Source organism: Hyaena hyaena, unplaced genomic scaffold (genome assembly GCF_003009895.1).
Source record: "Hyaena hyaena isolate Hyena2069 unplaced genomic scaffold, ASM300989v1 scaffold_483, whole genome shotgun sequence".
NCBI classification, from domain to species: Eukaryota; Metazoa; Chordata; class Mammalia; order Carnivora; family Hyaenidae; genus Hyaena; species Hyaena hyaena.
Window position 1 is genome coordinate 1,086,067 of NW_024081117.1, and position 14,539 is coordinate 1,100,605.

The 14,539-nt window shown below is 37.5% G+C and overlaps 1 protein-coding gene across 1 annotated transcript in view; it reads right to left on the minus strand.

The window, feature by feature from the left end:
• The window catches only part of GTF2F2 (general transcription factor IIF subunit 2), a 155,680-nt gene that overhangs the window by 55,373 nt on the left and 85,768 nt on the right, over window positions 1–14,539 (minus strand). Inside the window, exon 5 of the mRNA XM_039254380.1 lies at window positions 12,920–13,001. Within this exon, the coding sequence (XP_039110311.1) occupies window positions 12,920–13,001 (82 nt within the window). The remainder of the gene's footprint in view (window positions 1–12,919; window positions 13,002–14,539) is intronic.

Consider the following 14,539-nt stretch of genomic DNA (forward strand, 5'->3'; position numbering starts at 1 on the left):
GTCATACTAGGATATGTTATAGAGAAGCACATCTTCAAAAACAGCACAACCACTAAGTACATCAAAACTACCCAAAGCATTACAGATTTCACATTAACTTCACAAAAGTACAGTAATATTCTCCACAGACATGTAAAATTATTGAATATTCTACCTCTCCTCTGCAGCTATATGGAGCTTTAAAATTCAATTAAGTTATGCTATCAGGATCTGAAATTAGATAAAAATTCTATAATGAAACAGTTACATAGCTTATATATATCCTATAAATGTTATCCTACTATTTATTTTATAATGTAACAGACCCACAGTACTAACAGTATTAGTTTAAGTTGTAAGGCATTAGGGTAAGGATCATCCTATACAAGAGAGAAGAAAAACAGAACCAACTCCCTTCCCTTTTCCTACTGATAAGCCAAGCAATGTTTTGAAAATACTATGGCCAGAAGAGGTACTCTGTCACCTAATGGACTAGAGTCAACGGAATCTGGGTTCAAATTTCAGTTGTGCTATTTATGAATTGAGCCTGGGCAAACCACTAAACTACAACTCGCTTTTTTCATTTGTGAAAATGGAAACAAAAATTTTTTTTAAAGTAACTAAAATGAACATCTAATATAATACAAAGCCATTTAAGAGTACATGACCTACCATGTGGGCCAAGCTAAGCTATCTTGCCTGAAAATCAGTTTTCCTAGGCAGACTTTAATAAAAGTTTTTTTAGACATTATCTTCTCTTTCTCAACTTACCTAGACAGATACCATATGTTTGCATATATAAGTGGATTAGGAGGACCATGCAGGAGAAGAAGGGGAAAAATAGTTGGGGAGAGGAAGGGAGGCAAACCATGAGAGACTCTTGAGTACTGAGAACAAACTGAAGGTTGATGGGGGTGGGGGAGAGGGGAAGGGGAGCAATGGGTATGGGGAAGGGCACTTGTTGGGATGAGCACTGGGTGTTACATATAAACCAACTTGACATGTAAACTATTTAAGAAAAAAAAAAGTTTTCTTTATAATATATCTGATGGCAACTTCATTAAAGTCTCAAGCAAAAGGGATACTCGATTAAGATGTTTATGAGTAAGGTCTTCTTATACTCAATGCCTGATCATCCCAAAGTCTAAATCAGTCCCTCCTAGTAGTAAGAGGCTTGATTATCATCACTCTTGCTGATTCAATGTACTAAATGGTAAATGGGACCTTTGTTCCCTAAGAAAGGAACATGTGATCTTTCCTTAAGTGCTTCAGAAAATCAAAGACTAAGGGTCAAAAATTTCAGTGCTGACAAGGACCAGACAAGCAACTTCTACTTTAAGCCAATTGGTAAGGCAACAGGACACATGGGCCTGCAGCAAACCAGAGAGTGCAGTTCATTCCCAGACTGCCCATTTTGCAGTGCACCCCAGTGCCACACGGAAGGGGCACATTCAAAAAACAGCAAAGATTTGTAGAATTACTGTGACAATTTTCTGGCAGATGGCAATAATGTCATTTAATAAAACATGTAAACTGCCATAATTTTCTGACTGATAAAAATAAAAACACTTAATGGGGGGTCACCTTTTGTAAATTTGTACAAAGGCATATGGACTAGTGATGGACCTGATCCTGCGTAAGGCAATTTGGCCATTTTGGGGGTCACATTCAGCAGCAAGTTTTAGACCCTCAGAAGAGGCCTCCAACAAATGCAGGCAGGCCAGATCTACCCACTCGGTCCAGGAAGCAGAGATGGTTGTCCTGGTGACAAGTCCACCATAAACTAAAAGGACTACTCAATTTTGTGTTTAGGGGCAACCTATACACAGCGTAATTTCAATGATTTTTCTTCCTTTTCCATAAAAAAAAAAAATCTGCCTACTCAAATACCTTGAACAGGTAATCTAATGGTTATTATTTCAAATGTGGTAATAAAAGGTCTAAAATCAAATACCCACTTTGAGTTATGCCTATTCATTCTCAAAATGTATTCAGAATTGAGAGAACAGAAAAGATCAGAACATGATAAAAAGTAGATGCCTAAAGATAGACATTACCAAGAGGGAAAGGAGTGAAAAAAGGAGATGCCTGGATAATAAAGATAAACTTTCCATACTTCACAGTTTTACCTAAGGTTAGCCCTGTTGATTTTCAACTGTGAGCGAACAAAGAGAAATTGTATACTGAAGTATTTTTATCCTACAAAGCTGTGAGGCTTTGTAGAAACACCACCACATGCCAGTACTGCTTCTTAGGACTTAACAATTTAAATTTAAACAGTGCTAAGTACATTGTTAAAAGTGTATTAGTTCTGAAGAGATTCATTAATCATAGCAGAACTAACTATAAATCCTTAACTTTAAAATGCTGGGTTTTGGTCAATTATGAGAATTTACTAAACAAAGCTGTTAGCACAAAGATGAATCAGATCTATTTCCTGACCTCAAGGAGCTCATTATCTAGTAGAGATAAACCAAAGTAATAGAAAACAAAATAAAAAGCAAAATGTGATTAGCAGTTTATTAGAAAGAGTGCAGCAGGAGTTTGGTGAAGACGGTGATTCTCCTGCGTGGAGGAAAATGGCTGGCAACATTTCACATTTGAAATGAATCTTAAAGGATAAACAGGCATTCTGGCAAGCAGAAACCCAAGAACAGAGCACAGCAGGCAGACGGCTATGACAGGACACACCTGGGAAGAGTGAAAGGGACCGGTTTTGATATACTGCACACCTGAGTCGGAATCGGCAGTATAATAAATAGGGGCTGGAACCCTGAGGAAGACCAAAGGAAAAGGCAGACAAGGTTTGTGAACTTGAGCCCTGAGACGGGCTCTGGACTGACAGCACAGAGCCCGCTTGGGACTCGAGCTCTCCTCTCTTTCTCTCTCAAAATAGATAAATAAACCTTTTTTTTTTTTTTTTTTTTAAAAAAAGAGGATTCTTACCATGGACTAACAGTCTTCCTTGCACCAAACAGCATTCCCTATGAGGAGCTGTTTTAGTCTTTTTAAAAATTCTAAGTAAAACACCTTGCCTAGTTTTTTATGGTAGTTTTATCCCACTGATATTTTTGTACTTTTACTACAGCTACCTATTTATAAAACATTTAAAAATTGTATTTTAATGATGATGACATCAGCTCCTTTCACATAATCCTTCACTTAAAGTGATAATTAAAAAGGAGCAGTACAGGGAAAAGGATGTGAGAACAACAGCTCGCTGAAGGCAAAGAGGGACAGCTGCCTTCTTGGGTTAGCTCTTCAGAAGGACTTCCTGTTCCCTGGCACCTAAAAAAAAAATCTGATTGAAAAAGATTTATAGTTCCACATTTTAAAAATCATACATTTGGGTACCTTAGGAGAGTCATTAGCCCAAGCATCACTGTAGGAGAGGAGGATAAGGCTGTTTACAAAGAAAATCTGGGAAAATGTCAGGATTATTATCCCTCATGCTATCCAGGAAGATTCTGAATATCCAGATTTAGAAACTAAAAACCTATGGGTTTCTAATATATACATGTAATTTATGGTGGCCACATTAAGGAGTCCCTGAGGACAGAGAAAAAAGTAGATGAAAAGACTATGAAGGGGGAGAGTTTAACTTAGTTCCCTGAGTCTGAATCTGGCTAATATCTAGATAGTTCTAAACTACCACTTTATGATTTTTATTTTGAAAAGAGATTATTCATGGACTCCATACCAAAACCTTCAGATTCTTTCTCTCAGCTCTAGTTCTCTTTCTGTTCCAATTTAAGCTTGATTGAAGTAATTTATCTATCTCAAGGCAGGGATTCAAAAAGAATTCTTGTTGCAAGTCTCTTAAAATGAGAACTAAGACAGACTGGATAGGGTTGGAAATACCTCCAGCAGAGTTTTAGGACAAGAGTTCTTACTCAGGTTATTGTTGTAAGTGTAAGAGTTCATTAATACTTACTGAGTACCTACTCTGTGTCAGATACCTCATGTGCAATATAGTTTCATTTGTCTTTATCATAACATATCAAGCCCACTATCCTATTTTACAATTGAGAAAACAAAGGCACAGAAAAGGTCGTATAGCCAGTGAATGGTGAAGCCAGTCTTTGAACCCAAGTTGTCTGACTCTAGAGTCCAACCTCTTAACTACCTAACCCTATTATCATCTTAATAGATACAGATTTGCTTTCTAGTAATAGTCTTGATCTTCTTTTTGAGAGGATAAAATGGTTATTCCTCAAGGAAAGCAATCAAGAATGTGAATGTTCTTGACAACTGTCTCCTATCCCTAAGATGCTTTCTCAAAAATGGTTTTGCTGTGGACCTTATAGTTATCTCCCTAGCATTTACTTTACCTGCTCCCTACTGAGAAGCACATTTTAGATGGAACTGACCCTACCTCCAACACATTTCCACAGGTGGTTCCCAACTGTTAACCCACATAGTCCATCTTCACCATTCCATTTATTGATTCACGGATAGACTCAGAACTCATGTTGGCTCAATGAAGGAAGTGAAGGCTCTATCTGTTTAATCACTGGTTAAAGACAAGATCACACAATTCTTGGGGCTTCATATGAAATAAAGAGGCAGATAATCCTGGGAGCTGCAGGTGGCCATACTGCTACCAGGAGCAATAGTCAAGTTTGAGAAAGACCCAAGAAAATTAGAAGCAGAGCTAGAGCACTGATGATGGGGACAACTTCTAGATGAAGCATGGCTAAATCCCACAATACCACTGGATTTTATTTATGTGAATCAGTAAATTTATTTTTAAGCCAGTCTGCCCTGAGTTTTCTGATATCAGCAAATGAAAGTTATCCTAATGGATACAAATATATTAATCATTACCACCAATATTCACCAAAAACGGTTTTATTATTTTTTAATATTTTTTTAATGTTTATTCATTTTTGAGAAAAAGAGAGAGAGAGAGGCAGGTAGGAGCAGAGACAGAGAGAGAGGGAGACACAGAATCCAAAGCAGGCTCCAGGCTCTGAGCTGTCAGCACAGAGCCCCACGTGGGGCTAGAACTCACAAGCAGGGAGATCATGACCTGAGCCGAAGTCGGATGTCTAACCGACTGAGGCACCCAGGTGCCCCCACACCACCCAAAAGCTGTGTTTTAAATGAGACTACCATAAAGCTAAAATCTAATACAAAAAAAAATCTAATACTACATTTCTCTGGTCATAAAATTATAGAATTCTGAGTTGCTGTTATGACCTCAAATTTTATTCAGGGTTAATAGAAAAATGAATAGTGATTTTGCTGTTTAATAAACTTCATATAAAAATTTACATGGAAACATTAACACAGCACTATGCTATGCCCAACTTGCTGTGGCTACTGGGAAATGTACAAGGTTTACATTCAGTCATAGCAGTTTCATTTAGTCTAGATTATCTGGTACTGTATACATTTCTGATCTGCCAGCACTTTCATTATTTGACTCTTACCTTTTAGTTCTCAATTTAAAAGGTTAGCATTTCATTGTATCTGGGCTATTCATAATAAGGGTGACCTTATATCCCAATTTCATCTGGGACAGTTTATACTTCCACATCTCAGTGTGGCATCTTCTCCTGTTACTGCCTGCTTTCATTCTCAAAACTATCCTGTTTTGAATGATAAATTATGTGATTACCCTACTTATAATTCACCTTGTATTTCTTTTTTAAATATAAAGGGACACCGCTATAAGATAATCATCCTAACATGTAAGAAAAACCACTTCAAAAGTAATTATTCTTATTGAAATTTATCTATGAGGAAGAGTCAAAATTACAAGAACTAAATATGTTCACATACTAGATTAAATGTTGTGAAAAGAAAATACTTCGGTGTTATGATTGCATTGAGCAAAAATTTTATTTGCAGAAACTTCTTCAGGCATGAATCCAGTTCACCTATATGAATCACATCACCCACAAATTACATAAAGATCTACTGAGTGAGGGGCTCCTTTTCCTCTTCCCTTGTAATAAGACATTCTAAGATGTCTTTTATCATAATATGAGGCATTAGAAATCTAGGCAGGTACAGCCTGGTAACCTCTCCCCAGGAAAGAAAGTGAATCACAACTTGCTTTCTGCTATCTGGTGTCTTAGCACAGAAAAAAGACTGATTTTTCTCTTTTCCACCTCTCCAAAGCCAAGTTCTGTTCCCAAAGAGAAAAGCTTTTCTTAGGTTTTTGAAGAAAGTCCACAAACACTGAAAGAATTAAAAATAAAAAACTTTTGAGACAAGTATTTTTAGATGAGTTGGTGACATAAACATGCAGAAGTTAAAAAGCCACATAATTTCCTATCACTATGACTTTCCTACAAGAAAACACCCACTAGGGTGATTGCCTTATATTTATGTCCCATTATATTTTAAAAAGTACAACATTAATTATAAGCAGGGTAATGTATAATTTACCATTTGATTATTTAAAAAGTCTTGAGGGGTGTCTGCCTGGCTCAGTCGGTGAAGCATGTAACTTGATTTTGGAGGTCATGAGTTTAAGCTCCACATGGGGCACAGAGATTAGTTTAAAAAAGAAAAAAAAAAAAGCCTCACGATCCTTAAAGTTATACTTCATAAAACACAAATTAAATTTAAATTACTATACCAAATGTGAGCTGATATTAAATATGTTCACATTTACTAATTCAAAATAAATTCTCTCCTAATAAAAAAATCACTTAGATCATCCAAATTTATGTCAGATAAAGAGAAACTAATAGAAGCAGTGGAATTGTTTCCCATTTTTGTTTTCTTGGTGACTAAATGGATGCTCACACAATTTTATATTATGTGATGGGATTAGACAAAAGAAAATTACAGCACAGGATGAATTTCTTCCTTGGCTTGAATTTTATTGGCTAAAGGGGTTCCCATATTCCTTGGATTTACTGTGATACTTATTTCTACCATGGGGCGCCTGGGTAGCTCAGTCAGCTGAGCATCCAACTCTTGACTTTGGCTCAGGTCATGATCTCACAGTTTGTGGGATTGAGCCCCACGTTGGGCTGCACACTGACAGTGCAGAGCCTGCTTGGGATTCTTTCTCTCTCTCTCTCAAAAGAAATAAATAATAAAATACTAATTTCCACCTTTATCTAAATGAATGAGAGAATCTTATAAACTAAGAGAATCTTACTTACATATGATTAATACAGCAGCTGTAATTCTCACCACGTGGCTAATTTATCAGCTAAAATTTAATAGCAGACAACTATAATAAGCATTTATTACAAAAATTAAATTTCCACTAAAGTAGCACTGATCATTCTTACAGTACTATATGTAAATATAATATACACTTTGTAATATACTCATTTATATTACTAAAAGTGTAGGTCAGCCACTATTTGCAAATATAATACAGTAAAAACTCATGGTTAAAGAAAAAAGCGTCACTGACTTAAAGGTCTTCTTTGATAAAAAGACTTCTCTTCCAGTCCTCTGTAAATGGAAAACTATTTAATTCTTACTTTATATTTTGAAAACCTTTTTGTTGTTGATGAAATGTTTCTATATTTGTTTTATCATCACTTTCCCCCTTTCAAAGGAAGATATGTATGTGTGTGGGTGCACATACGCATGTGTAAATTAACTGAAAAACCAAGTCCAAGTTTCAACTGCAGCTCTGAGTAAAAAAATTAAAGCTGGATGCTGTTGATTCCTATATTTCTGCACCTAGTTTTGCCATTCCTTTTTATTTCTACCCAACACATACTTCTGGGTATTTAATATTTGTAATGCACTATGCTAAGTGCTCAGAACAAAAAAAGGGGGAGGGAGGGAGACAGAGTGAGAAAGAAAGAAGATAAAACCTACAGTCCATGTTCCCATGAAGCTCATAATCTTGTAGAAGGTGCCACCATGCACATTTAAACAGTGGACCACATAGACATGTAGGGGCACCTGGGTGATTCAGTCAGTTAGGCAACTGACCTCGGCTCTGGTCATGATCTCACTGTTTGTGGGTTCCAGCCCCATGTCAGGCTCTGTGCTAACAGCTCAGAGCCTGGAGTCTCTTTCAGATTCTGTTTGTGTCTCTCTCTCTCTCTCTGCCCCACCCCAGCTCACGCTCTGTCTCTCTCAAAAATGAATAAATGTAAAAAATAAGAAAAAGGAAAAAAGAACACAGACATTTATTTATACCATTAAAGAAAAATAAGTATGTGGGAATGTGGAAAAGGGTATGGCAGATCCTAACTGGAGTGGGGAATGAAAGACATGATAAGGTTTCACTGAGTAAAGTGACACCTGGGTTGGTTTTAAAAGCTCAGAAGGATCTTGGCAGAAGTGAGACAAGGCATTCTAGGTATAGGACGCAGCACGTAACAAAGGCATAAAGATTTTAAATTTTTTTTTTTCTAATGTTTTATTTATTTCTAGGAGAGAGAGAGAGAGACAGCACGAGCAGGGGAGGGTCAGAGAGAGAGGGAGTCACAGATTGAAACAGGCTCCAGGCTCTGAGCCGGCAGTCAGCACAATGCCCGACGCGGGGCTCGAACCCACGAACCGCGAGATCATGACCCAAGCGAAAGTCGGACGCTTAACCGACTAAGCCACCCAGGCGCCCCAAGCATAAAGATTTTAAAGTGCCCAGCACAGCCAGGATAACAACATGCAGTGTGACAGAACTAGCTGATGTCTGTCGAAAGTAAAACAGCTAAAATTAAAGCCAGATTATCCAAACAATTGAATGTCATTAAGGACCAGGCAGTCAGCGGGCCCTGAAAAACTTTGACCATATGTGTGAATATCAGGGCCAGTGTATCTTAGGTACTGAACTGCCAGGTCTGCTCTCAAACATTTCTACTTTGAGATCTCCTACATCTGGAAATCTGCCTTTCTGTTTGATCAATAGTGCCACATTTCTTTTTAAAGTCTATTTATTTTGAAAGAGAGGGAGGGAGGGAAGGAAGGAGGGGTTAGTTAGAGGGAAGTCAAAAGTTCTACACAGACAGAGAGAGACAATCCCAAGCAGGCTCTGTGCTGCCAGTGCACAGTATGACCCAGAGTTCGATCTCACAAATGTGAGGTCATGACCTGAACCGAAATCAAGAGTCGGACACTAACCGACTGAGCCAGCCAGGTGCCCCAGCACCACCACATTCTATGCCTCCTACAGTATCAGCAGTAAATAGATCTTTTAGATAATCGCGTGTGTGTGTGTGTGTGTGTGTGTGTGTGTGTGTGTGTGTGTGTGTGTTTTCCCTCAGGTTACAAACAGTAAATTCTCTGGAGCAAGAGCAGTATCTAGTGATTTTTTAAAATTGAGCCTTACCTCAGTGATCACATTTGGCATTTGAAAATGTTGAATGGCAATAAACAAAATACAGGTTGACCCTTGAATGGCACTAGTCTCAAGTGCACAGGTCCACTTATACATGGATACTTTATAGTACAGCACTGTAAATATATTTTCTCTTCCTTATGATTTTCTTAACATTTTCTCTTCTCTGGCTTACTTCATCACAAGAATACAGTAATAATATACAGACCTTATAAAATATGTTTAATCAACTGTTTATGTTATCTGTAAGGCTTCCAGTCAACGGTAGGCTATCAGTAGTTGTTTTGGGGGAAGTCAAAAGTTCTACATGGGTTTTCAACTGTACAAAGGGTCGGCACCCGAACCCTTTCATTGTTCAAGTGTCAACTATACATGAGCTACAACTTATGACTCATGTTACTTTCCTATTTTAATAATTTACCCATCACTATTCTTGCAGTTCAAGTACTTTCTGCTTTTTTAGGTTTTTATGTAAACTGTCAGCCAGGATTTAAATTAAAATGGACATGGGGTTTATAAAGCCTCACACCTCCTTTCATCAGTGTTACCATCCTGTTCTGTTGTACAGAATCAGTCTGAGGATTCGTAGCAGAAGTGCATCCAAGCCACCCACCATCAGTCTGGCTCTAGAGAAATTCCCTGTCCCACAACCACTTAAGTAGAAGATGAGTTCATTAAATCCTCTCAACTCTACCTCCAAATATCCTCAAAACCTAGTCTTTCATCTCCCTTCTGAAGAGAACCACTTTAATGTTTGGTCATTCAGACATTTTGTACCTGGGTTATTACATCCATCTCTAGCTTATCTCCCTGGTTTCAGGCTACATTGTGGCCAGAATGGCTTATCCAAAACAAATCCCTCTGCTTTCCATGCCGCTTAGAATCCTTCAGTGCCTCCCTAATAGCCACAACACAAAGTCCAAATTTCGTACCACAACCCAGACTCTTTAACAAATAATTTAGCAAGAATATAAAGGTATTTCACATTTTAAACCTTATCTCCTGCCATGAACTTGCTGAACAGATATGTAGTACCTACTACATGTCATGAACTATTCCAAGCACTTGGGTATATGTGTGTAACAGATGATTGTGTACACGTGTGAGCACATACCCACACACCAAAGAATCAACCATGGAAGTTTAAACTACACTAAGGCAAAGTTGGCAATAAATATAAGTAAATTATATAGTATATTAGGAGGTGATATGGACTATAAGAAAATACAAGTATAGAAAGAAGTAGGTTGGTCAGGGTAGGCATTACTGGAAAAGCAGAATCTGAGAAGAGACTTAAAAAAGGCAGAGTGCCTGCAGCTACCTGCAGAAAGGATGTTACAGGCAGAAAAGAAAATCTGGTGTAAAGGCCCTAATATGGAAGTACCTGGAGTGCTCATGACTATTGGAGGAGGTCAGGGTGAGTAGGTGAAGGGAGCAAGTTGGAGGATATAAGGATGGGGAGAAGTGGGAAGGAGCAGGAGGGTGATCATGTGGATCCCTGCAGGTGACTGTGAGGACTCAAATTTTATTCTGAGTAATAGAGGAAGCACTGGAAGTGACCCAGGAGCAAAGGAATGGCATGACTTGACAGATCCGAGAACTGGTCTGACAACTGTGCCGACAGCTGACCACAGTGGGGCAATGACCGGAGCAGAAAGTGTGCTAGGAGGCTGCTGCAGTGATCCAGGTGAGAAATAACGACGGCACGGCACATGGGTGGGGGGAGACGGTCAGAATGTAGATGTGTAATATTTTGAAGGAACAGTCAGTAAGATTTTTCTGACACATTGGATGTGGGGTGTGAGAGAGGACTCAAGTCTTTATGTATGCATGTCTCTCTGTTTAGAGAGTTCTTACTCCTTTTGCACTTGATCAAAAAAATCTCAACATTCAACTCATGTCCCGTATCACCTACTTTATGAAACTCACATGATTATCATCTCCTTAATCACTGTTTCCGTAGGTCACGTAAGTAACTGAAATATGTAATGGCTGGTCTTTTAGCAAGAGTCAAAAGGTTAAACAATTTTCCTATCTTTCTGGATCAGAAAAAAGCAGCCATTTCATTAACACAACAGATGACTTGCCTAATCGCATCATCAAAAAGCTTTAGAAACCTTCAGAGAAAATTAGGACCACAAAAAAAGAGCTTGGCAAGCAGCTAAATAACCAGATTTTGGATTCTCAAATTTCAGTAGTTATTTGAAGATGAGTCTTCAAAAAGACTCACATCGTGTGTTCAACTTTATTGCCATACCCAAAGAGAGAAATGTCTTCTGTCTATGCTCCAAAGTTATTTTCTGTCATAAAAAAGTCATTTTGATGGTCATCCTTTTACTTGCCCTGGGAAGGCATTTAAATGAGAAGAATTATTGGACAAAAAAACCAGTCTTTTTGTTTCATTCCTGAGAGACACACAATAATCTAATTTAGAAGGTAGGGAAATTAAAAAGATAGTGTGACATTAGAGAGGATGTGGCTCAAGCAGCCACTTTAAATGGTGAGAACGCTGATGTGCAGAGAGGCTGCTGCTACCGCCTGCACAGTGTGCCCCCCGCTATGTGCTGTGCACAGCTGACATCTGCTAACATGTAAGTTCCCCGAGGGCAGCGAGTTTTGCCTGTTTTGTTCACTCCTCTTTCACACGGTAAGTGCTGAATGAATGAACAAAGTTATAATTCTAAACTACATAGGGTTGGAAGACATTCAATAAAAAGCATAAAACAAGGGGCACCTGGCTCAGTCAGGGCATGTGACTCTTGACCTCAGGGTTGAGAGTTCGAGACCCATAGGTGATATGGAGTTTACTTAAAATAAAAAATGTTTTGAAAAGTGTAAAACAAGAATATTCCATTTTTCGGCGTTGAAAAAATTGCTCTTTGAAAGACAAAATTTGGACTACTGAGAATTTGCGATCATCCCTCAGTATTAATTGTAAAATGTTAACTATATACCACAGTGGGGAAGACCTTATGCAAAATCTCTAACAAGGCAGTGAGTTTATAAAAAGTTCTTGTAATCAAGAGAAAAGGATGATATTCCAGCAACTATTACTTGCTTTATCCTGTATAGTAATTTAGACATGTTCATTACAGGAAAATTATAGCCTCTGAAAATAAAACAGTACAAATATCTTATTACATATCTTTAGAGAATTAAGATCTTTAAAGATAACTAGAAAAAAGAAGTATAAAAAGTTTGGTTTCAGGTTATCTTAAGAGAGTAGCTTAAAATATCCCCAAATAAACAGCTCAGGCTGTGAAAGTTCTCCTGCCAAAGAAACTGTTCTTGGGTTTTTTCTTTAATTGAAGTATAACGGACATATAACATTATAGTAGTTTCAAGAATACAACATAATGGTTCAAAATTTATACACATTACAAAATGATCACCACAGTAAGTCTAGTTAACTGTCACCATAGTTACAGTTTTTCTCGTGATGAGAACTTTTAAGATCTCAGCAACTTTCAAATATGCAAAATAATAATATGAACTATTGTCACCATGCTGTACATTATATCCCGGGGACCTTAGTTTTAAAACCAAAGAAACTCTGAAGACAATACTTGCAACATAACTATAGTTTTAATGTAGTCAATAAGCAATCTAATATATGTATTTCAATCCCCAAAAGGAAATATCAGGTATTTTAAAGTTAAAAAAACCAACCTCTTCAATCTCATGTAGTTTTCACTGGCAGCAGGTCGGCATTCAGCTCTTTGTACGACTATTCCTTCCAAGGAAAGTTTATCTTGAATGGAAAGATAAAAAAAAAATCAACAAATGTATTCAGAGATTACACTGATCATTTTTAAGATTTCACTTTCACACACTAACCACAGTAATAATGATCAAATCATTATTAATCAAATATAATGATAAAATTCAAGGAAACAAAAGGAATACGTGTAAATTTAGTAGCATCATTAGTCAGAATAGACAAAAACCTTACTTTTGGCTAGTAAAAAACTAAGCTTGTCTGGTTTACTGGGCTGCTGCAGCCCCTTGCCAATAACAACTGTTATTCTGTTTAGTTAACTCTTTCTAGAGAGGGTGACTTAAAGGAACATAAGACCAAATTTTTAAAATTTGAAGGGTGTGGAGGCTATATCATCTTTGGCAGAGAAGTAACTTCTGAAAACCCAGCCAGCTAGTCTAAACCACTAAAATCAAAGATAATACATATTTGCACATGTGGGTGTGCATGCTCACACATATATGTATGCAAACAAAATTCTACAATATACTATGACTAGAATAACTAGCTCAAAAAATACTGTGAAATTGAACAGGTCATTGTCCAGGTTATACAGTGTACCAGTTCCGCCTGCAAGTTGCTCTGACTTTGATTTTTAAGCAGAATTATTAACTTGGGTGTATCCAAATTAGAGCTTCAACTGCTACAGACATCTGTCCAAACAAAAGGGCAAATTTCCCTACCATTTGTAAGAATTCTTATAGTGACCCTGACACAAAATTCAAGAGAAACTGAAAAAGTAAACAAATGTTAAGCACTTACTACATGACTACCAGGCACCAAAGATTGCTGTAGAGTCACTTACAGCCCTTCTTTTATTTGATAGTACATATATGACTCTCCCTTGATGGCACTAGCTTTCCTACAGTCTGGAAATTTATGACTATGGTTAGGAAGTTATGGTTCAGTCTTATCTCTGTGAAAATTCACCCAGGTTTTGAGAAGAAATTCAGGAAATCCTGTGGCTCATCAGCAATGAATTTATGATTCATCTCTTCAGGGTGAGTGACTTCATGCACTCCACTAACATGAACTAAGTGCCTACTAGGTAAAGGGCACCATTTAGGCATTTGGAATCAAAGGTGATTAAGAAATGGTACTCTTTTCAAGAGACATACAGTTCACTGGGAGGGAGACAGATAAACTGACCAAAATGTAGGGTGCAGACAGTACCACACCCACATGATTTATATTAGAAAATCTTCCTTATGGTGACTTTTCTTGATTTTGTCTTCAAATTCCAGGAGACTCCTTACTGTAGTCCCTAACCTGTGAACACAGGCATAATTCAGTGGTTGAAGAGTCCCTCAGTGTAAATATACACAACAAATCTCAAGTACAGACTAACAATGTCTGGAATAAGCAATGACGAGAAGCATGCCTACCTTATACCAACATATGTGAAGAAGGAAATAAAGCCATAAATATTTCATATTAAATTTGAATGTCTAAAAATAATTTCCTCTTATCAATTTAGAAAGATTGAGGTTAAAAATCTGAATTTCCAAAATCTTATATTTGAGTTTGCCTCT